Source organism: Nesoenas mayeri (genome assembly GCF_963082525.1).
Source record: "Nesoenas mayeri genome assembly, chromosome: 3".
Lineage (NCBI taxonomy): Eukaryota > Metazoa > Chordata > Aves > Columbiformes > Columbidae > Nesoenas > Nesoenas mayeri.
Window position 1 is genome coordinate 103,861,965 of NC_137544.1, and position 25,128 is coordinate 103,887,092.

At 41.7% G+C, this 25,128-nt stretch overlaps 1 protein-coding gene across 1 annotated transcript in view; it reads left to right on the forward strand.

Annotated features, from left to right (window-relative positions):
- The window catches only part of ALK (ALK receptor tyrosine kinase), a gene marked incomplete at both ends in the record, with an annotated part of 342,274 nt that overhangs the window by 252,402 nt on the left and 64,744 nt on the right, over positions 1 to 25,128 (forward strand). Inside the window, 3 exons of the mRNA XM_080340946.1 lie at positions 12,547 to 12,678; positions 21,033 to 21,164; positions 22,421 to 22,521. Of these exons, the coding sequence (XP_080197072.1) occupies positions 12,547 to 12,678; positions 21,033 to 21,164; positions 22,421 to 22,521 (365 nt within the window). The remainder of the gene's footprint in view (positions 1 to 12,546; positions 12,679 to 21,032; positions 21,165 to 22,420; positions 22,522 to 25,128) is intronic.

Below are 25,128 nucleotides of genomic sequence, written 5' to 3' on the forward strand. Positions count from 1 at the left end.
ACTTGAGAGCCTCCATGTGTCACACAAGGGTAAGCAGCATCTCCATTTTTATACCATGTTTGTTAAAAATGCAACTTAGAAGGGAAAAGAATAAATTTTAAAACCTTTTCCCTGGACTTCAGGGTTTTTTTTTATTTGAAACTGTGTTAAAAGGCATAAAATAAGGATGAAAAATCTGAAATGAAACTAATTTGGATAACAAATATCCTGCAGCTAACCAATATTTTATTTCAGGTCAAATAAAATCTTTTGCAGTAATGCTGGGCAAACATTTTTTCTTCTACCGGGGACGTTTTCATTTTAGATAGTTCTTAAAAATGCGATTTTTTTTCTGTGCACACAAATATATATAATTTACATAGTGCTAGTTCTAAACAATAACAAGGCCCCATATCTGTCTTTCTGTCATGGGCAGCAAGATGGAAGCTTGAAGAAATGAAGGGACTTATCCAAGGTCACAGCATAAGAGCCAGTTTGGAAATCCTGACCATCTGATTCCATATTTGATAGGTGGCATTTCTGAAGGTGATTTGCTTGCAACTCAAGGCCCCTGCACACACAAATGGAGTGCTGGTTTGACATACCTCAAAACATGATGCTGGGCTGCTGTGTTTTGTCTGCTTTTCACTCAGTCCTTGGTTATTTAATTATTTCTTCCTTTTGTTGGGCAGAGGATGCCAGGCTTTTTATTTCCAAGAACACCCTGAATGAGCTTGTAACTTAGTCATGGTCCATCTGGAAGAAGCCTACTGACTGCTGTGAGATACCTTTTACTTCTACTTTTTGCTAGCAGAGGTGAACAAAGTTGTCCAGACATCTTCCCAGCAGGGTTGTCACTGAAACAAACAGGAGAGTGAGGTAAAATGGACACAGGATGGACGAGTTCTCGCAATGCAGAGAAACCTTGAACTGCTACTGTCTGTGCTGAAACTGCTTCATACACAGGTGGGCAATAATTTGGATTTGCTGCCCTGTTTTCGGCAGGTCTTGGTTTGCTTAGCTGTCCTACTGTTGTGCTGAAAACCTTTCAGAGAACACAGCGGTTGTAGCCTGTGAAGACCTGACTGCCATGGACATGTTACTGCTTATCAAACAGTGGATCATTGATTTTATCCATATTAGATGCTAGGGCAAGGCACTTTTATCATCTTTGTGATACCTCATCGACAGACTCTTTAAAATTAAATTGCTCACTGAAAAGCAGCGGTCATTGCCTGTAGGGTAGGAAGGAAGGACATGTCAAAGTAGCTTCAAGAACCTTTGCTGTAAGTGCTGCCGTGTGAGAGTCCTGCTGCTGTTTGTCAAGAAATCCTGGAAAAGGAAGCAAGGCATTTTTCCTGGTTCAAGTACAAATTCTAGGACAGTTGATTTTGTTGATAGGATTTCACCAAACTTTCTGAATGTAGATTCCCTGTGCACTGTGGGTTACACTCCAGGCTGTGAGGTACTCAGTGATGTGAGTAGTTGGCCGGTGACATTCATTATAGCTGGTGAACTGCATCCACATCCCATTAACTTAAAGCCCCAGGAGGGCTGGAAGTCAGGTATTTTAACTGTTCTCTTTGTAAAAATATATAGCGGGTATCTAACACCTTTGCACTCGGTATAACTTAACTGTACCATGGAGAGGAACATCCGCAGCTTAAGATGAATGGAAGTACAAATAGCAACCAGTGGATCACAGTAAAAAACAGGAAGACTTTGTGTTCCCTAAGATGTCTGACTTCCCCAAGATGGCTGCTGCTTACCGAGAAGGCCTGATGGAATGCGTACTCATTATTTGGTCTTTTAAATTGATACTTCAAGACCAAGGGTAGACGCATCTAAATATAAAATACCTTTTAGGCCTCCCCTGATCTGTTTTATGGCCAAAAGAAAGTTTAGTGTTTCTTTTTGATTATTCAGTGTGTTAGTGCAGTTTGTGCTGTCAAGTGAGTCCTGTCCAGTACAGCTTGTTAAGTGTCACCCTCTCCTAAACTGCTGAGGGTTTTTTCCAACATTTCCTTTCATCAAGCTGCACCACAGTCCAGTAGATCTTTGGTGGAAACTGTAAAGAATTCCATTATTTCCCGAAACTTATTTATTTTTCTGTCTTCTTTATTCCTTATATGCCTAATTATTTTTTGACTGCAAGTCAGTCAGACCGTATGGCTGAGTTGGGTTCTGTGTTGAGTTCATGTAATTTCCAGGTGCTCTGCTGGTCCTTCTGGACCTTCCCATAATTATTTGTGGCCAGTTTACTACCTCTGTTTTCCACCAGACCAGACTAACCCTATTTCCTTTGCAGTAGGGCTAGCAGAGCCTGTTTCGTATTCTCTTTTTGTTACTTGTTTTGTCCCCAAATGTTTATGTTTGCTAAGTCTTGATGAAGAATGAGTGATAAGCTGTGTGTCCTCTTCTCTGTTTTTTATAATGAATCATTTTGCAGTTATAAAGGATTTAGTTATAAAGGATTTGTCTGCCAGGAAGAGGTACATTTGCATTGTAGAGATAGATTTATCTGGAATCAACAAGGTGTTATGCTTTGCTGAAAGCTACCTAGCTGGGAGATGCATTTTACATAGTAACAGCATTAGAAAATTTGTGAGATTTTAATACTGTTGCTGATGATAGTTAAGAGATTAATTAATGGCCAACTGAATCAGTTAGCAAAATGGAGGGAAAAGGGCTTGGAAGAACCTTGAAGGGGAGCTTGCACACAACAGAAAGCCTATTGGCAAAGTGGGTAGAAAGGAATATTTTGGGTTGACATTCATTTTATGGTGTCAAATTTAAAGATGAGAGCAGTAAAAGAAATAGTTGTCAGGTCTGAGTAATTGTCTAAAATTTTCTGAGTGTTTGATTGCACAGTCTACTCATCTTAAAGAAAATCTAGAGTCATAAAGAGAGAAAAGACATGTTCTGTCTCCTTGATCTGCCTTTACACACAGTAACTGTTTTATTAAGATTCTGTCACAGTGTTAAAATGAATACAAGAGCCATTTTAATATTATTTAACATTTGTATAGCTATTCTACTGTGGCTAGCAACCCACAGGCATCTCATCCTCAGGGCATGGTAATTCTGAGTAATGATACTGGTCAACTCTTATTGCAATTCTTTCTGCACCTCAGTAGATGTTTGGGAAAGAGATCTTGCATGGAAGCATTAACCAAAGTGTCTTTTAACATGCCACAAGACAGCAGAGAGATTGCCTTAAAACTGGGTGGTCGTCTTGAAATTGTAATGTCATCCTTTCTTGTGTTTTTTCCCTAATATCTTCAGTACATACCTCGGCTTACACAGAGCTGATTGCTTTGTTCTTCGCTGACATCTGGCTTTTTTCTATAAGCGTTCCCTTTTTGTAACTCTTCCCATGTTCAAAGATTAGCAGAAATCCTCTGGCAGAAACACGGACTCCAGGCAGGAGTCCTTCTCCAGGCTTTTTTGATGCTGAGGGCCATTGACCTTCAGCAGTTACACTCCTGGGATAATTTCGTTCAAGTGCAGCAAGGCCTCGAAGCACAGCCTGACACACGAGAGCAAAGAAGGGCTGCCTCTCCATCCCCCCAGACTGGCTTCAGAGCACTGAGACGTAGACAACTGTCAGTGCATTCAGCTGGAAGAGTCACCAGTGAGTCACAGCATCCATCAACAGACCAATGTTAGGGATGTGTGGAGCTGGGGTAGCACTGCGGCGTTTCCTCTGGCTTCCCTGGGGCTGAAAGCTGGGTAGCCTCCGTCCCTTCCAGTGGCGAGCCTGTTATGTGTCACCAATACTATTGCTCTCCCTCACAACAAGCACTCATGCAATTTCATTTTGCTTATGCTTTCAGGTTTCGAGGTGTTGTTGCTGAGTTTTTCCACAAAGTGGCGTTTTGCAGAGGTTGGCACAGTGGGGAGGGGCATGACATGAAACCTTCTTCCCCAGCAAGCTCCTGCTTCTGCCTGGAGCAGCTATTGCTCTTTTACTCAGGGGCCAGCACAGGAAAGATTTGGCTGTGATGTGAGGATGCATCACTGCACCCTATTGAAAGGGACCGCGTCCGCTCGTGATGGTGCTGATTCGTGATATTCCACCCACCTCCCCCAGCAACTGATCTGCAGTAAGGCCATCAACCTTAATTCAATACTGCTGACAGCTAAAGGAGAGTTACTGCTTTAAACAGTTATAGAAGCAGAATTGCATTTTAGAAATGAAAAATAAGATTCCTATCTAAAATGACGTTCGAATACAATTAAGTGTTGTACCTCTATTTGTGGTTTTCATGACAGGGCATACAAATATACCTCTGTTGACTGTTTTGGCAGTGCTAAAAGCAAATGACTGAGAGATTACTGAGATGCTACTATTGCAGAGTTTACAAAAGGTTATATGTGACCTACACAGAATCAGCTCTTGATACAATCTTCTTCAATCTCCCCTTTCCATGGCTTTTTTCTTGCATCTGGGCAACTTCACTCCACCTGTTAGAGGTAGAACAGGAGTCGAAGAGTTACCCTGGTTTGGGCAATTTATTATCTCATTTAAGTAATTGAAATTGGTTGATGTGTACCTCTGTTTCCTCATCTTTACAATATTATTGATTTTTTTGGTGGTGTTTTTAGGAACCAAGAATTGAAAAAAATCCACTATGTATAGTGGCAGTGTTGGTTGTGCTTGGGACTGGGGGGGCTGAACAGGCAAAGATAAAACTTACTTTAATAATTGAAAATGGATTTAAACCAAACCCTTCTCAGAAGCAAAATGTGGAAAATTACGTGTGTTTCCTGTCTAATCAGCTCTTATAGTTTACCCAAGAGGCACACATGAAGTTTGGAAGCACTATTTTCACATCCTTTTTCCAGCAGCCTTGTTTTATTTCATATTCAGCTCCATGTCTGACGTTGAGAGTGGCCCTGTGCTAAATCTGCTCCTGTTGTCTATAAATAAGCTTAGAGATCTTAACCACCTCATGATTGTGTCAGCGCCCGCCGCATGTGGCAAGCGCCATTCATCTTCCAGCGCCGGCAATCAGGCCGGCCGGCGTTTCCCGGGGGTGAGCTTGCTGCCTGAAAAGAGCCGGGTTCCCAGCCTATTCAGACCCAGAGAGGCCTGATGGGAATGGCAGAGCTAATAATAGAAGTTGAACCTTTTTATTTTCCCTCTCCAAGGTTTGTATGTTGAAAAATTCACAGAAAAATCACAGAAAAGGCTTTTTGGCCTTTTTTTTTTTTTTTTTTTAGCCAGTTCCTTACTGCTACAAATACAGTAATCACTGCTTTTAGGAGAGATGTGAAAGCTGGGGGTAGGGTTTTGTTGTTGTTGGTTTGTTGGGTTTTTTTTAATCTCACAAATATGCAACGGTACTTGAGAGAAAAGGGAATCAAATAGCAAATGCAGTCTGATATTGAAACAAGGGCAACAAAAAACAACCAAAATAAATGAGATTTGGGGTTTTAACAAAATTACTCTGTCTCGTTGTATAGTTTGAAGCCAGGATGTTCATATTTAGGGATAAAAACCGTGAAGATCTGCTGTGCGAGACGGAATTTTTTAAAAAGCCCAATTACTATTCATGCACTGTGTTTCATAGGTATTTGAGAATAAGTATTTTCCATCTCTTTTGGTCCTTTATTATTTTGTAGATACTGCAGAATGTATAAGTATCACTGCATACTGAAAAATCACACTTCCTTTGTAAAATTCCCTGCTTCTGTTTACTCGCTTACTATTAATTTTTGGATGTGCTGTTGGAGATGCTTATTCATTGGTTAGAAAATCACAGGAAAAAATACATATGTTACCTTGAGTCCTAAAGAACACCAAAAAGTAGCTAAATTTTGTGCAAGATTAATAGGGAAAAACACTATCATCTCATTTGTTGTGCTCAACAATTATTTGCTGTCTCAGGAGCTATGAAGATAAATATTAGATCCTAAGTCAACTTCTCTAATTGAAAAATGCGGAAGTGTGAAATATAGCTGAATTTTTTATTCCACATTCTGATTTCATTATAGTTTTAAGGAAGCTAGTTGTTGCTGTTAATTCAGGAAGGCTACATCACACCAACATTAACGTTGGGAAGTCATTCAATCAAAAGGCAGGAAAATGAACTAGACCTGGTCAAAAGCAATTCCAAGAGAACGCGGAGGGCCTGGCTGCTCTGAATGCTGCACGGCTCCGTGGAAAGTTTGCGCTGCTGAAACGTGGCAGTGAACACGTGCCAGCTCCTCGGGTGTGCTGTGGAGCTTGCTTCGGTGTAAGCAATCATACGGGCGTTAGACAAGGCTGAGGGAGCAGATGTTTTAAAATTTGTATACTAAGCATAACATCCCTGCTTTGAAACCGCAGCAGTGGAGAGGGAGAGCAGTTAGAACTGAGCTGGCTGAATTATTGACATGTGTGAGTTCCAAACCAGTAAGTTTCCACTTGTCGAGGGTTTAGATTGCGGGGTGACAATAAAACTCTGGCAGATGTATTGTTAACCCCCTCTTCCCCCCCACTTCCCCCTTTTGCCCCTCCCTCTCCCCACTTTCCACTAAGGAGAGGCGATTGGGAGGAAAAGAAGAACAGAGAGGAGAGAGTTGGAAAAAATTAAAGATGTTTTACTAATGCTACTAATAAGAATAGAGAAAATAATACAAAATATACAAAACCAATCTTGAAAGTCTCAGCAACTGCAGAGCCGGCACCCAAAGTCCTGGATTAGACTCTGCAGCCAACCGGAGCTGCATTCAGTCTGTCACTAGGCCTCAGTTCACAGGGACGACTAGCAAGGTCCTCTCCTGATGTCGGCCACAGGGAAAAGGAAAAAAAGGGACGAGATCCTCGTGATCTCCCATTTTATATGAAGTATTCACGTGAATGGAATGTTATACACAGTTGGTCAGTCGTTTCTCGTCGCCCCTCTCGCGAGATGTCCACCCATGCTTATCAATAAGTTTGCGTTCCATTGCTAGGTTTTACCAAAACATGTGTCTGGTTCTTCAGAAAAATGCAGTTAATATGAAGGCTTTAGCTGACAGGCAAAATTCACTGAAAGAGAAACTTGTTTTTAACAAAACCAGGACACCACTTTAGTTTCCTGCCTAGTATTTTATCTTAGTCTAAATTTACACTTTTAAATTTTTGAGGCTTATGATGATATTTAGTTATGTGTTGAAACCTCTTAAGTCAGTATTCCCAACCCAGAACTGTTTTGAAACTTTTGTTCTGTGAGAAATTTGGGCATTTATGTTTTATGTTTAGATACGTTTTGAAATGTTGACATTTTCTGTGAAATGAAAAATCTGTCTCTGTGTGTCTCTAATGAGCAAGATTTCTCTCCTTGAAGTGGTTCACTGTGGGAAGGCTGCGCCCTTATTGTGCAGGGCAGGGGGTGCTCCCTCGATGGGAAGTTGTTTACTGTCCTACCTTCACCAACTGTGTGGCCCTGTTCATTTTATACTGTAAATTATTCAAACTGCACTCTGAAGATAGAGTAAATAATTTCCTCACAGGTTTTTTTCATATCTCTGTTATCATAACATCTTAGTTCCTTACAAATATTAATTAAATGAACATCACAGAGCTCTTGTGATGAGTTTATTCCCATCTTATGTATAGGAAGTGAAATAAGAAAATCAAAGCCAATGTATGTAACTGGAAAAATGGGTAAGCTTCAGGCATATACAAACATGGGCTGCTTTTTCTGCCTGTATGAGGCAGCCTAATAAAAAGAGATGGCCTCCTCCTACAAATGTGGCTTCACTTGCGTCCTTAGGCAATGACAGCAACAGTAATGATGCTGCTACAGAGATTAAAGCCAGAAATTATGAAGTGTTGACTAATTTTGGCTGCCTGGTGTGAGAAACCTGGAGCCCAGTCTTTTTTCAAAGCGTTTTTTGAGGACATTGTGTTTTCCAAGTACCTCTCTCACTGGTCTCATTTGCAGCTGCGACCACTTGGCTTCTTTGCAGATCTGAATACAGGTGTCCTGGGGTGGGTGCCTGGAACACGAAAGCAGCGGAGCTTGCTGTGAAAGTTTTGATTTATGTCATCTGCCCTGTATCCTAGTAGAGTTCAATGACCATTTGCCAAGGATGGCTTCTCTTCCCTTAAACATGAACTCATCTTTCTCTTCTTTCACTTTCTTAACTCCTTTATTTCACACCTTCCAACTTCTCTAATGGTAAAAGAAGGAGTATTAATGACTTGTATCCATAGAAAATTTACTTTCTTTTCTAGAATATGGCTTTCCTCAGCGCCAAGTGAGCCATCAGCCTTCCAATGTCTGCACTGCTATAAGGCTGGAGGGTTGGAGATGAAGAGTGAGGAAATGATGTGCCCATCAGAAATGGAGAGTCATAAAAAATCCATAATCAGAAACTCCCCAGAATTCTCACTATCCCTTTATAGCTAGACAGCAGCTTTTCTTTGTTTCACGCAACCTTTAAATCCCCTGAGGACTCTCTTTTTAAATATCTCTGAGTCGAGGCCTTGAACTCAAACCAAAGAAAGAGCAGATGAAATTGAGAAGTTAATGACAAATACTTGTGACAGACAAGCATTGTCAGTGAGGTTGCACAATCCCTGGTTTTTAGTGGCATTTAGTGGACTGCAGCACTAGCCCATTAGAAAAGATTTTAAAGAGGTGTAATTAAGTAGTAGAAAAGTTTCTGGGTTTTGAGAGGTAGCATGTATGGTGAGATAAGCATGGTGGATTTCTGTGGGTAGGTATTTCTTACTACATATATGCAATTAAAAATGTAAGTTTTTCAGCTTGTGTGTGGACAAGGTCTTGCCCCAAGAACCACTGGAGTCAGTTCAGCTGCGTCCAGCTGGGATCCTTGGGGACGGTCCAGGGGGCAGCTCCTTCTTGCTAAAACATGCACGTGGGTGCCCGTTCAACCCAAGTCTTTGCAATTTCTGCTCACCTGTTTTTGCAGAATACAAATGACAAGGTTTTTAAGCGACAACCAAGTACTGCCCTATTAAGCTCTCTGTTTTAATGTGTGCTGAGTAGGAGAGCTTTAACTTACCGTGTTGGTCCCAAAAGCTTTCAGTAGCATTAACAATTATGGCCTGAGAAGTTGAACGTAACACATGAAGGTGTAATTATGTTCAGCTGGATTAATTCAGCATGGTAATTAGCAGCATAGCCAGTTTGCAAGATAAGGAATATCTTCGTGAATGCCTGTAAGAACTTCGGTCTTCTATCCCTCCTGACCAAGTGTGATGTCAGTAAGTTGGAGGTTCCCATTTTGCAGCGATCAGGTATCACACTCTTCCTGGCCACGTCCCTCAGAGCCAACTTCACTGGAACTTGCCAGCACAGTTCTGTTTCTGTGCTGGTCAAGGGAGCGGGGAGGAGAGAAGAGGCAACCCAAGTTGCAGAAAATCTGCTGAGGAATGAAATACATTCCCTTTGGCCCCACAATCTGAGCAGTAAGTTGCTTATCCCATGTTAGGCTAAGACACGTGATTTTGCCCTTTCGTGCTAATCCTGCTACATGGAAACGAAGTCTAAAAGCATGGTCAGTCGAGAGCCCAGGCTGTCATTTGTGTCTAGGGTCTGGTACTGGGTTTGAACACTGCCAAGGTTGGATTATGTTCAGAAGCAGGACCTGGGAGGTACAAAGTCAGCACTTGTTCCCCAAGGAGATGTTTGTTTCTTCTTTCAATTTAGAGCCTGAAATGCCATTTGTTTAATGTTGCTGTTTAAATAATGATTTATAAGACTCCAGGCCAGCCATGGTACAGCTTAATGACTGCTATAATTTATGTATGCCACTGGCTATATAAACACTGCTGTAACTATAAAGGATGTCTCCCACAAATTTTGCTTTGATACTGATTTGATACCATTCATTTTCCTTTCCTTGCACATCTTTTGTGTGTGTTGGTTGAGGCCACTTGACTCAGTGATCCAGGTCATTTTGGCTCACCTTGCCAGGAGTCATTGGGGCTGGGAAATGAAAAGAGCAAACATCTATTTTTGTTACAAAATATTTTAATTAAGAATTAAGTTTTCTTGAGCTTGGATGCAAACAGCTGCATCAAGTGGCCCATTAAAAGGGTCATTTTTATTTGGGCTTTTTTTGGTTATCCATTTGTTCTACTAGTTAATCATCTCTTTTATCCAATTCATTTTGCCTTTGTGCACACAGTAGGCAAACAAAAAAGAGACAGGAATAAGTCAAGCATTGTCACAGAGCCTAGCCATTCCCCAGGCTGCAGCTTTGCTATTTGTGTTCTCTAACCTATACAAGGAGCTTGTATATACGCATCTAATGTAAATCTGAGCTAATTCAAGCTCTGTCTCCACAGAGATGAATGAGCATGCAAATCTGCTGCTTTGTTTTGGAGGAAAAGCTCCTGGAATTGCTTGATGTCTAGTTGCAACTGATGGCTTTTGAATACAACAGTCAGTTGACTTCAGGAGATTTGTGCTCCTGGGCTGCAACAAAAACAACTAGGAAGACAGTAGGTGTTCTTAAATGCTTTGGTTCTGTTATAAATAGTGTTAATGCAGTAATGTGCTTGGAAAACTGAGTGCCTTTAGAAAGTTAAATGAGTTGAGTAAACAGAAAAACTCCATTGCCTACAGTAACCCCTTCTCTGAATCTCTGCATATCATATCCCAGCAGCTGCTGGGATAAAATATGGACGTTGCTGAAACGATTGCAGATAAACGGAGTGGGCCGTGAGAGCTGGTAGTAAATGTGGGCGTTTCTTCAAAACCATTTGTGCAGTAATTCAGAAAGACAAAAGTACTTCTGATTTCAAGTAAAACTTGTAAGAGTGTCATGATGTTACTAACCTCATGGAAGTGCTTTGGGCCTTGTTGCTTAACTTTTCTTTAGGTGGTACTTCCAGCAACATGGTACCGTATAGGTTCATTGCATACCCCTAGGAGAAGGGATCACCTACTGAGTTACCAGAGTTACTTCCTATGGTTTTCTGGCATCGTTTGCACACTGACCTGAGCCCACTGTGACTGGCTTGTGACATGCGAAGAGCTTTGCTTCTGACGCAGGGAAGGCTCTCAGTGGTGTCTCTAAGAGTGCACTTTTGCAAGGAGCACGGCAAGGCCAGGGAAGATATCTTCTCGTTGCTTTAAACCCTCACTGAGGGGCCTGCAGAAATTGTTAGCAGCCAGCTCCGAGTTACTTGGTCTATTTTTTCTCCAAAGCTCTCCTCTGTAGTCAGCCTTGACCCTGACTGAAATACAAGGGCACTGTGCAGCCTGTATGCGGCAAGCCAGAATTGCTCAAAGGCAGGTGAAAAAAATTGAGCTGACAGTAACACAGAGCACCCTTTTCAGGAGCCAGGGTCCTTTATTAAAAAGGTTTGGCATGTATTCCCCCCACTCCTGAATTGATTTGCGCCATAAAATGAGCCTGAAGAGAAATAGTGGTTGTTTTCCTACATGCTTCATTAATTTTTAGTTTTGGCAGGCAATATAAATAAAAGTATCAAGTGCACATCTAATTGAATCACCAGTGATTCCCAGCTCCCTGTAGTACCAGAGAACATGATGTAGCGGTGCTGTTTAGCAAGCACAGATGAGTTAGGCAAACAGTGGCTCAGTCTGCCCACAGGCTTTGGTTTAATCTTGAGTATTTACCCATTTAATATGAGACAGGGCAGGAGCTGTTACAGTGTGGGCTTTGCAGCACAGACCTCTTCCTACTTCTAGGAGCAGTGAACTGGAAGCACATCTTTGCAGAAAGTCAGGAGGTTCCAATTAATTGCATCTACACCCAGATTTTTGTGGAAGGGCCCTTGCGCTTCTCAAGCTTGGCCTCGTCCATACATGCTGGCTGTATGATGTTGCTAAACTAATTCCTGCCTCCTTCAGATGGCCGATCTAGAGCATCTATCTCTTAAAAAAAAAAAAAGGCCTTGTCCTAAGTAGCTCACTTGGCCAAAATCAAAGGACGAGAAAACTCGTATAGGTAAGGAAAATGATGGATGATCTCTGGCTCCTCAGCTGTCAAGGGAATCAAGTGCCTTCAGAAAAAGAAGTACTCAAGTTCATTTCTGAGTGGATGGTACTGGCCTCTAATTATAATGTTCAGTGATCTCTTTTCATAAGAATTGGCTCCTTTCCACATTGCTAGCTGCCTTTCACTGCTTGGCATAGGTAAAATCTATTAGCGATTTTGGTATCTTGGTAGTTATAGTCTGCTGTGGGCTCCCTGACTCAAGAGGAGGGGAGTGCAGGATGCGGGAGCAGGAGTGAGTATAGAAGAGAAAGAAAACTACAAACAGAGATCAGGCTGTTTTCTCTCTTGCAGCGAGGATATGACAATGTGAGAGATCTAAGTCATAGGTAGTATGTGTTAACAGGAGGGCATGATGAAAGCTTGTGTTCTTTCCAAGCCATGTAGCCTGAGCTGGACAGAGAACGTATCAATGTTTAGGACTGTCAGTATAGCAGTAAATTCACACACAATTAAAAATCTATCATGTGTATAATTACTAGGTTGAAAGAATTTCACAAGGTGTTTTCCTCTTCGGTGTTCCCCAGGATCCTATGACCTGTTGGAGAAGAAGGCAATTCAGTAACCTGAAGTGGGGTTTGTTTTCTTTTTCTCTAGGATCTGCCTCTGGCTCAAAAATGTCTCTGGAGGGTTCCTTCAGCTGCTGGAATGGAACGGTGATCAGGCTGGGACAGGCGTGTGACTTCATCAGGGACTGCGCCCAGGGAGAAGATGAGGGAGAAATGTGCAGTGAGTAAATCTGAACCCCCAGGCTGCAGTCTCCTTTTCCAAAAGCACTTATCCTTTTGAATGTTAATGCCTGAGGCTTTAGCACTAATTTAGCACTAACCAAAGACCAGTATGCTGACCAGTATCCACAGGCAGTTTTAGTGGATGTTTGCCTGGAGCAGACCATTTGAAACGTTCCTTTACTCACTTACATTACAGAATCACAGAACGTTAGGGACTGGAAGGGACCTCGAAAGATCATCCAGTCCAATGCCCCTGCTGGAGCAGGAACACCCAGATGAGGTTACACAGGAAGGTGTCCAGGCGGGTTTTGAATGTCTCCAGAGAAGGAGACTCCACAACCTCCTTGGGCAGACTGTTCCAGTGCTCTGTTACCGTTACTGAGAAGAAGTTTCTTCTCAAATTTAAGTGGACCCTTTTGTGTTCCAGTTTGAACCCATTACCCCTTGTCCTGTCACTGGTTGTCACCGAGAAGAGCCTGGCTCCATCCTCCTGACACTCACCCTTTACATATTTATAAACATTAATGAGGTCACCCCTCTGTTCCCCCTTCTCCAAGCTAAAGAGCCCCAGCTCCCTCAGCCTTTCCTCATAAGGGAGATGCTCCACTCCCTTCATCATCTTTGTTGCCCTGTGCTGGACTCTCTCAAGCAGTTCCCTGTCCTTCTGGAACTGAGGGGCCCAGAACTGGACACTATATTCCAGATGTGGTCTCACCAGGGCAGAGTAGAGGGGAAGGAGAACCTCTCTGGACCTGCTAACCACCCCCCTTCTAATACACCCCAGGATGCCATTGGCCTTCCTGGCCACAAGGACACAGTGCTGGCTCATGGTCATCCTGCTGTCCACCAGGACCCCCATATCCCTTTCCCCTGTGCTGCTCTCTAATAGGTCATTCCCCAACTTATACTGGAACTTGGGGTTGTTCCTGCCCAGATGCAGGATTCTACACTTTCACTTGTTATATTTCATTAAATTAGTTCTGCAGCAGGTTCTTGCAGTGCTCTTAGTGCTTTATTTTTTCTAAAGTTCTGATGAAAAATGCAAAGGAAGTATAGCCTGAATAGCTAGATGCCTTATAGAATTAAGATATGTGTAGATTGTTAGAGCCTTTAATCAAAATGTAGCACAGCATGTGGCAGAAGGGGGAGAAAGGAGAAAACTTTCAAGGTGAAAAATGAGTAGAGCCAGTAGCTTGTCTTTGACCAATTCCTTTGTCTTTGTAATTCCTCTTGTTTTCTATCCCCTCTTCTGCAGTCAGTAGTCTAATAAAACACAGTGGAACATAGATAGCAACCTGAGTTTTCTTAAAACTTCCTGTGTCTGAATACGTTGTAATTGTGTTGCATAACCTAGATACTTTAGGACCTTCCCTTAAGGTGTGGTGGATTGTCAGCTGTATGGCTATCCAAAGGGCAAATGTGTTAAGAAAAATAATTGTTGAAAGTTCATAATTTATCAGTTTGAAGTGTATATGTCACAGCTGATCTAGCCTATGGACTTTTGTCAACGGAGCTGCATTGATTTGGTATGCAAAAAATGTGTTCCCTGACCGAAGTACCAGTACTGGCAAAAGTTTTTGGAATAGAAGAGGCAATTATTCTCTCTTTCTATGTGACAGCTAGAGCAGGGGAGAATCTGGGTAACTCAAGCAAGCTGTGTTGATACAGGTGATGTCCAGACTTACAGACCTTTGCTGTTTCTTGTAGAAACTTAACATAAGAGTGACACACAAATTCTAGCAAATTCCGGTTATTTGCTGTTAACAAAGAAATAAAATAATAGATTTTATTGGTGTGGAGAAGAGTGGTTTGACCTGGGAACATCTAGTAAACTAGTTAAAAGCTTGAAACTATACATTCTCCATTGTGTTAGACATTGTTATAATTTGAAGTTGTATTAATTAATGACACACACTCAGTGAATGTTAAATTCACTTTCATAGGAACAGTGTTAGTAAAGAGAGAGATTATTTACCAGCAACTGTATGTCCAGATACACTGTCGTGTTTATCTGCTGTAAATGGCTCTGCCTTATGAGGGTGATCCTGTACCAGTGGAACCAGCAGAGCTCACAGGTGGAGCTGGACCAGTCACAAATGCAAAATAAATATGGCTGTGAGATGGGGCAGGCCTAGAGGAACACACTTATCTGTTCCTTTCAAACATTTGGAGCACCTGTGGCTGGTGTCTCATCCATATTCACATATCGGGAGACTGCCTTTACCCCTGGCTGCCACCCTGTATCCCGTGGTGAGACAGCTGCTAAAGTCACCAGTCCCTCTCACATAAGCCATCCACAGGGGTTGGTTAGGGTGCCTTTTCCTCTTCCATGCATCACTCATCTGTAGCTGTTTGCATAAAGCAGTAAATAGCACTTACAGTTGTATCAGCAAAGAATGTATGGAGAATGTAAATGAGAAAATGTAAAAAGCAGAAGGTATTTAACCACCTGTTTAGCAGAGCTTCACTGTACAGCTTGAGGAGAAGACCACACGGCTTGTTTTCAACCCTAGGTACTGGGAATGTGAGTTCTTACAGTGAAAGGCCCAAAAAGCACCATCTTCCACCCAAGCAACAGAAAAGACTGGCTTGCCTGAGCAGGAGCTCGAATAGTGGGTATATCTCCTTATCCACATATAAGCCTGCTCAGTTGTATGGCTGATTTCTCTGCTTTTGCCTTGTTACTGTCTTGAATATCATTGGCATAAGACTTCTTATACAAAACAGAGAAATGATCTAATGTTTTACCTGTCAGTACATCCGCATGGCAGCCTAACACAAAACATATGTCATCTTTCAGCATATCAGTTGTCATTTTACTCCTGAGCAACACGGATGTTTTCATCAGCTTTTTGCAAGTGTGGCAAAAAGTGATTCAGATATATAAAGCAGAGAAAGTGGTTTCCCAAATGCTTCTGCTTACACAAAAGAGCTGTCAGCAAAAGATGCTCGTGAACTGAGGGGAGAGCTTTTAAAATTACCATTAACCAAAAGCTTCTGTCTTTGATCTTCAAGGAGATGCTGGATTTTTTTTTCCTTTCACAGTCAGGTGAATCAGTGCACGTACTGATTTTATTTTTATTTTTTCTTTTTTGCTGTGTGATTTTTTTTTCCAATTCATTTGATTTTTGTTCTTTTCTTAGCTGAACAAAATCTCCCTAAAGCCAGCTGTTTGTTAACATCTCTTTACTTATTAATGCTCAATGAAATGTCACGGTTCTTGTTCTGCATGCAATCAACTAGTCTGTGTAGAAAGTATAAAATCAGAGGGATGACTCCTAGAGAAAAGCATATTCTTGTTTCAGTCATAATCAAATATTCTTCCAGGAGCAAAAGACAGTTTCAAAGAGGCAGATGTGGTATTGAATGCCAAACTGTGTTGATTTGGGATCAGACATATAGATTTAACAGACTGATGGAAGTGCCACACTGAAAATTACTTCACAGAAGAATACTTTGCAGACATACATTAACGCTTCAGATACTGGTTGTCTTATGTCTTTGCTAGTAAATTCATGCTTTTATGGATTATAACTTACTGCAAAAAAAATAACGTACTTATTGTAGTAGAGAATCATATATCTAGTATACCTGGTATGGTACAGGACAGATGAAAATTCAAATTATTTACTAATATAGATTGGCAAAGCTCTGCTTTACAGAAAGGGAGAATTTGTTTCAGTAGTTTTGTACTTCTGTTTTTAGTTAACAATAATTGGATTTTGGTTCAGGAATCTTTTATCACATGAGAGCAAGCTTGGGCAAAAAATGAAAGTTTTACTGAGAAAAAGTGCATATGCTTTTGGCTAGTCCACAATTATTTTAATTCTGACTCAAATTCACCAAATAATTTCAGCCTGGGAAAACAGTAGATAGGAAAGTTACATTAAAAAAAAAAGAAGAAAAGGAGGTGCTGACTGCTGACAGTACATTCATTATTTAGAGATCCAGAACTCAGAAGATTCACCCAGGATATGACAAACCCAGGTCTGAGTCTGATTCTTTCTTCTGCCTAAGTAAATTTGAACCCTTATTTCCTATTTCCATTTAGAGTTTCCAAGACATTGTGTTCTGGAGTTCTGGTCTAGTTCAGAAGGAGAAGGGTTACTCAAGTGTGTCCTGGGGCTGCTCTTCCACATTTTGCAAGTTTTACCTGGAACAGGGATTGAAAGTAATGTCCGTCATCTTTCAAATAAATCTCATAACCGCTGGGTTATAGGGTAATTTTTACTCTTTGACTCATTGACTATATAAGGCTGCTGAACATATTACCAGGTGAAATAAAGAAGACGAGTGTTTGATTTGTGAAAGGAGGGACTCGAGCTGGGCGGTTGGAGGAGTGCGTGCACACACCTGGCAAAAGACAGACAGCAGCTGGACCAGGAATCTATAAGGTTTGAATTTGTGATAACATGACCAAAAAAGCATAGATAAGTAATTCCACAGAGGCCAGTTTACTTTCCAGGCAAAAATGCATGAACGAACTGCTGGATTAATTTATAGCCTGGTGACAGATACAGCCCAGCAGAGTCTCCCTGCGAGCGAAATGGTGAAGTAACAACCTGTTGCCCTGCAGCGCTCTCTTAAGGTTCCTGTCTTGCACACACTAAGCCTTTTGCTTCTGTCTTGATCAAAAGCTGTACCTCTAGCAACAAATTCTAACCCGTGGCAGTTCTGAACTCAGCAAAGCCTTCTGGCATTAAAGGATAACTCTTCATTGACTGTGTTGAAAAGTATCTTCCCTTTTTACGCTTCATTTCTGGTAGCGTTTGGCTGACCAACTTTGCTAGGGGCAGCCATTGAAACGTGCTCACATTTAAGATTCATGTGCTTCTTTAAATTGTTTGAGTAGCTGATCTATTGGCTTCTGAGATTTCCTCCTTAGTTTAGTAAAGGTCCATACATACGAGAGTAGTCTTTTATGCTTGTGTCCTTTATAATACGAGTCTAGAATTTCACCCAAAAGTTTAAACTGTAGTATCTGGTTGATTTACACTTAGTTTGGAATCAAGAGCCTGATCCATTCACCTCATAAATTATCCCAGTTGCTAATTTTCCTTGCAGGAAGGAAGGAAGAAAAATCTGAGTGAAACCAAAAATCCTTGAATTTATTTAGATTTTGCTTGAAAGTATTTACCTAGGAACATGGTTAACACCGTATAGCTTTTCTCTACTTCATCACTCAAATAAAAGCAGAGACGTTCACACAGTGCTCCAGTCTCACTGGATTACTCTAATCTCTATCCTGTATCCACAAGCTACACCTTAATCCTGCTAAGGTCTAAATCTTCAGAGCTTTCTGTCACTAGCGATAATATCCAACATGGCGGGTTTCAATAAACTTAACTTTTGCCTCCTTGTTTACTTAATTCTCCAATAAAATCAGGTTAGCTTTCCCCCATCAGTGCAGTGTCTGCACCAATGTGAGTTTGAATTAAAAACATTCAGAAAATTGGGAATTACTCATCGACAGAGAAGCACTAGGCAAAGAGGTCTGTGTGGAGTAGCAATACGTGGTATCTCAAATGCTATATGTATTCAAAATAAGGAAGACCAGCAGAGAAAAATGCACCCAGTGCACGGGACATCTGAAAACTCATAAAAAATTAATTTGTGGAGGAGGAATGAAATTTTCAGGGAAAGTAATAGCTTCTTATTTATGCCCTTTACTGTCCGTCTACAGTGAGCTTTTCATGGCCTCCAGGCAGGGTTTGCTACTTAGATGACTCCTCCTGCTGCTCTGACTTGTTTACATCATCCTAGGTAGCGTATGGCCATGAAATGAATTTGGTTGGACACTGAGCCAAGCCGCTTCAGTAGGAATTCAGGACACATTATAATTTGTCATTTTCTTTCAATCCCAGCCTCAGGCTGCACAATGAAATATAATCAAGTTCTGTAGAGGGGTACAGCACAAGGAAGCAACTCTCTGGTTAACAGCTCCACATTTAAAGACTAGGCTGAAAGAATTATGCGATTTTTAAAAGGAAAAACTTGAAAAAGCTTTAAGTCCAGTACAGGTTTTGATCTTTTCGTAGCAAATTTGTGTGCTTGCAGAAAATAAAGATAAAACATTGCTCTCACCTTCATGTCAGGTTCTAGGTTCAAATTTGGCCCTACTAAGAAGACACAGATGTAAGATATGTTTTGTTTTTTTCTGTGAAGTGAGTTGAGATCCAGGCTACTAGAAAATCAAATACTCATGGTCTAGAAGCTACAGTTGTGGGATTCCCCAGCTGTTTTCTACAGGGTAGACCAAGGAGTAGGTACATGTGCCACTGGCAAGGAATTGCCTTTTGAGGTGTGTGAGGAAAAGCAGGGGCCTTGTGAGTAGGCATTTAATGGACCTGCAATCTCAGCCAGGGAGTTCTGCTGGTATTTGAACATTTCAAATGATCTGGGCTTTGGATACTGGTGCCTCAGTGTCTGGCACCCACTTTACAGACAGAATATTTCAGGCAGAAAAAATTAATAGGCACAAGAAGACTTGAATTCAGGAGCCTCCTCTTTTCATAGAGAGAATAATGAAATTGCCCATATCACCTGACTGACAGATCCTTTTGCTTTAGGAATTTGTATTCTATCCTCCATTTTGTAAGTTAAGAAATTTTTACTCTGCTTTTGACAAGCAGTTGAAAGGCAAAAACTGATTTCCTGGATATGGGGTTTTATGATGTGTTCGCACATGAAATTTCATTTTTATCTTGCAGTTTTACACAGATTTCTTGTCTCATTTTCCTTTATTTCAAAAGAAAAAAACAAAACAAAACAAACCCCACAAAACAAACAAACAAACAAAACCCAAAAAACACGACCCCCAAACCCACAAGAAAAAAAGGAAGATAGTTTTAGGGGAAGTTTTGGGGGAACATGGAAGGAGAAAACAAATATGGACTAAGCTTTTTTAAGAGCAGATTTGAGTATACAGTGGTGTAAAAACTGTGCAAAATCAGAAATACATCATCATCCCTTTTGCAGCTACATCTGTTCATCACAGCAGTTTTTCAAGTTTATCGGAAGGAGGACCACCCCAAAGAGCAACCATGTCCAGGGGCTTTGTACTGCCGGCCCCAAGGGCTGGTTAGTCTGGATAGCAGGCTAAAATGACTGGTTGCTGTTCTTCTCTTCTGGCATCTTTCTTGCCTAATGTAATTCTGTATTAAAAAAGACACTTTTTTCTCCCAAGCTAGCTTCATGCTCTATCTTTTCCCCGGTAAAACCCAGTTTGTGTCCTTTCAGTACTGGGAAGCCCTCTGGTATCTGACAGAGTTGTCAGCAGCACCCTGGGTGCAAAATCTGTATGAAGAATCATTAGAGATTCACTAAAGGTGAAAAATCATGTTATAGTGGTAGTGATTTTACATGGCATTTTATAAGGTTTGTTTTCTGCTGAGGTTACTTAATAAGTACAGAGTCTGGCCTTGCATTGAAGAAGAGAAATGCAAAGGCAGAACTAGACAACAGTAGAAACTAGGGAGGCGGTGAGTATTTACTGAGGGTGATGAGAAAAATAGCTTCATGAGTTTTGAAGGAAATGTGTGATACGTGGATGTTCACCTGTGGCAATATAAGTGTACAGCTCAGGGCACAAGATGTGTTTTGCACCTTGTGTAAGAACTGCAATGTAGATAGAGGAGGAGATGAGGAAGGCATGAAGTTACTTTGAATGAGATGACTATTACTTTAAAGCTGATTAGTTTAAAGGTAAAAAACTAGTGTGTCTTTATTGTTTGGAGCTGGAAACTTGCCTGAAATCCCAAGCCAGTGACAGAATGAGTGGGCTTCAAAGCCTGAAAGTATGGCTTAAAATAAACTATCCTCTTATCATCCATTCATCTCAACAAACAGATCCACAGGTGCAAAAACTGAGGCACAAAATGATTCAGTGCTTCACCTGAGACCACAATAGTGTTCACAGAGAGAAGTCATGTTGCTGAGCTGGGCTGACCAGAGACCTAGACTGTAAGGGAGGGGAATCATGTCAGGAAATCATCCCTCTCCAAGATCTCCCTCCACCAAGCTGCAGAAGCAGGGTTTAGGAAAGCCTCCAAGATGTAACCTTAGGTGGGTGGAGCTGTAGAGACCAGGTATTTAGGAGACTCCAGAGTGTATACTGAGATGCATCTTTTCACTCGGATTCGTCACAGTCTGTGGGTTGTTTCCCTTGCCACCCCCATCCCCATGGTCAGGCAGGTGCGTGACCCCACACAGAAGGACTGTGGGGGTGCCTGTGGACCCTGGGCATCCCGGTCAGAATAGACACTGCAGCTTTTCTGTGTGCCCAGGAGTCTCCTCCTCAGCTCACCTGGGTTCTTCTGTGTGTGTGTGTGTGTTTGTCTTTCCCTCTTGCAGAAAATCTTCCCTCTGGCTTTTACTGTTCGTTTGAAGAAGGAGACTGCGGCTGGATGCAGGGCTCTTCTGCATCCCATCCTTCTCCATGGCGGATTGGGAGCCCGGAGCACAACCGTTTTCCTTCAGTAGAAGGTGTGTGAGAGCAAATAGTAAGTGCAGAGAATGAACAGTGGAGAACAAAAAAAAAATTACACAAATGGGTTGGGAGAAAGAATAAAACACAAGGCGCGTTTTCCTGTGTATTTATATATTCAGCCTCTGGTGGAAAAAAAAATCTTTCTACTCTAAGTGCTTTGAGGAAAAGACTAACCTGCTCACTTTCTGTCTTGAGGGTATAAACTGGTACTTCAGGTCTCCATGACTGACACCAAATACTGATCTTGACGTTTTCCAAACAACTTCACACCAAGTATTCATCTGCATGACCCTCCTCCATACTGATCTGTTTTTTTCTTTCCAATTTTCCTGTTTACATCCTATGTTTCCCTGTTCTGCTTATTTTTTCCTCTTCTCATTTCCTAATTCTTCTTTTCTTTGCTCCATTGTCCTTTGAGTTCCACTTCTATGGGTAATTACAGCAAAATTGGTGGTTTATAATCCCAACATTGCTTTCGAAAGTTAGATCCAGAATGAAACGTGAAGAGAAAGATTCTCTACTTTTGTGTGAGCTGGTATAGGCTACGGTGCATTTGTGCCATCTGATGGCTCAGCCCACAGTATTACAGACCACAGAGTGACAGAAGGACAGGTGAAAATGAAGGCAAAGAAAGAGGGTACTGTGGAAAGCTGGCAAGTGCTGCTGATTCATGATTTGTCTGTGCTATAGAGGCAATTATTTCAATGAAAGACCAAATAACTGGGCTCTAAGTAGTGATACCCTCCTGAGCTGGGGGGGCAGGGCTGAAATAATGCAAATAACACACCTTTTCATGCAGAGCTGCCAAGGAGGAACCCTGGTGTTAGTACTGCCCTTGTTCCTCTTTTTACAAGAAGTGATTAAAGGAGCAAAGAGGCCTCCAGCTGCATTGATATTACTCTGGTGGTATCTTAACACAGTTGTATTTTGTTTTAGGATTGGCTAAGATAAATATTCTCTTTCAAGTTACCTTTTTTTCATAAAAGATACATTTTGTTATTCAGCCTTGCAAGGATGATGACTCTGAAGTCATGGAGAAAAAAGAAGATAGCTGTAGGGGGTAGACAGACTTTTTAAGTGTGTTTCCTGAGTATGTTTGTTGGGTAGGTGAAGCTGCATCCCTTGTAAATTGAAAAAGCCTTCTGCTCTCTGTAGCTGGAACCAGCTAACATAGGTTCTGGGGACGTTTCACAAACCCCGAAACCAGAGGGTGAATGCTGCAGTTTGACTTTCTTCCTGCTCTTTTATCCAGGTTGTGCACTTCTCCTTAACACCAGCAAAGTGCCAGCAGTAGCAAACACTGTCATGACCAGCACTGCATTTCCAGCTCCTCTGAGGAACTCTCCCTGTGAGGCAAGTCCTAATGTTCCCTTTTCTTTTGCAACTTACAGAGCTTTTGTGTGCCTGACTCTGGTTTTCAAATATAGGCACTGGGTCAGTAGCACAGCAACCACTTTCTCTGATGGCTTATCTGTGAAATACGCTTACTTAATGCCTCTGTGTGCAGGTGAAAGATATGGTTATCTACTTGAAATGCTACAAAATGTGCTCTGAAAAGCTTAGCGTATCTTGTCATCGTTGTATGGCCTCACATGATGTATTACATTCTTCATAATTAGGTGTATCTGCTGTAAGGGTATTGCAGACAGCGTGACATAAACACGAAGAGGGAGAAGCTTACTGCACGAACAAACACTGTATTTGCAAGATCTGAGAAAGCGTAAGCTTCAGGGCTGCCCCTGAGCTGCTCACAAAATACAGTGCATGCTTCCTCTAGCACAGCTGGGATTTGAGCTGGCAGGTCTTCATAATGCTGCTCCTCAAGCCTACCAGCCCTCCTGTAGGCCTTGTTCATAGATGCACTGAAGTTAACAGCAGCAGAGATAAATTGATGTAGAATGGAACCAGGTTCTTATTCAAGCAGAAAAGCTGTTGACAGTTTTATGACATCAACTTAAGCAAGTATATCGAGGCTTGCCAGCTCTACACAAATGGTTGTCATTTCTGAGTCAATTGTACTTAACCCTTAAACTGCAGATTACAGAAAGATGAGCCGTCTGCATTGCTTTAGTCTATATCCTCACATATTGTATTATCGCTGATAGGACTTTGAATCATGCCTGGTGACTTAGACCATTTCACATCTTGCATGGTCACCCTGAAATGTCACACAGGCTCCTGGATCCTAACAAAGCACAGTTTGGTGTTTGTTGACTGAGCACTGAACAGACAAAAGAATCAGATTCTCTCTGTTCCACTGATCTTAAAATGCAGAAAGGACAAGAAGAGATGCATTACAAAGTCCTCTGGAATGAAAGCACACAGAAATGTTTCTCCGGCTTACAGTTTGGTTTGGTTCACTTCTGTTGGATACCTCTGTTCATATAGCAAAGCTCGTCTGTGTTTGCTGTCTTGATATATTAATGTCCTCTTTCTTTAGGAAATACTTTCTACCTTGTTTTTCCTCCCTTCTGTGACAAAGGCATATACAGGTTCTGAATATTTTAAGGCCTTGTTCTGCTATGGACCAGGAAGAGCGAGTGTTTTTCATAATCCACCTGACACAGGAAGAAAAGTGAATGATTTCCCAATATGTGTATTTTTTTTTTCTTGTGTATACAACAGTGCAAATGATTAAACTTGCCGTCGGGGGAGAAGCTGCCATATATTTCATCTGCTCACATGCCATCCCACCTCCGTCACTCCCCTTGGCAGTTAAAAGGCATCCGGATGCATCCAGCATTGCAGCTGTCGGTAATAAAGAGTGAAGGAGTTTGGCAAGGGTTTTGTCTCTTGCCTTTTCATATAGTGTAAAAGCTTCCCTTCTCAATGAGCCCCTGGTGACTTCAAGTTCTATTTTACTGGAACAATCTGTCTGTGAGCAGAATAATTTAATTCCACTTTTCAGCACAACACAAGAGGAGAAAGGAGATATTTCGCCCCTATGCACTTATTCCTCCAGTAGGTGCCAACAAACTTCCTTATAGTGAAATTATAGTCAGAAAAGAGCTTGTGAAAATATATAATGCTGTCCTGTATTTATTCACCCTCAATCACTTCCCAGTTGAACTGGCTCAAGTTCAGGCACTAAAACATGAGTTTTCTTCTACCTGTCGCTGCTGACAGCTCCACCTGGCATGTCACAACCAGGACAGATTCTCTGGCAACTGAAATCCCACAGACAAAACCCTCTCATGATTCATGTGGTGAAGGGATACCAGCAAGTGTGTGCGAATTAGACCCATTTATTCTGCCGCAGTCAGAGTGAACCATAAACCTGCCCTTCCTCTTGTATTTGATCTGGCTCACATGCTCCTTCAGATACCTGCGTGCTCTCCTTGCATGCTCACTTACAGAGTGGCTGGTGTTGACAGCTGATTCCAGTATCCCAGAGAGATTCAGCTCAGATTCACATCCTGCATCAATATATGTTAATGATGGAGGCTGTCCTGAAGCCTGTCATTTAATACCCTTCCTCCTCCTTGTATGCCGTGTCTGCCCCAGCGCCAACACGAGAGCAAAAAGGAGCCCAGCAGACATCCCCAATTTGCTGATCTGGACTCCTCTCTCCCTGCCATGTAGAAGCTCTGGGGCGCTACTAGACCCACTGCTTACCGAAGCTACTATTTTTCTACCTTCTCCCTTAATTGGCTTTTATTTTATCCAGTCATGTTAGACAATTACACCCACCACAGCAAATGCTGGCACTCTGCTTTTTAGCCTGAGCTGTGCATAGGAATTAATTACTTATCCTCAGCGTGAGGAAGATTACCTGCTGTAGTGCTGTTTACCAGGCTGGAGGATTCTGGTTTTTGGCCAGAATGTCCATGGAAGCAGGACTCAATGTTGATAAGGAAACAGTCAAGCAGTATACAGTGGGTACCAGCCACAAAGAGTTTGCTAATGCTTCAGGCTTGTTTTTTCTCTCTCAGCGTGGCTGTTTAATCTTCCACTGTGATA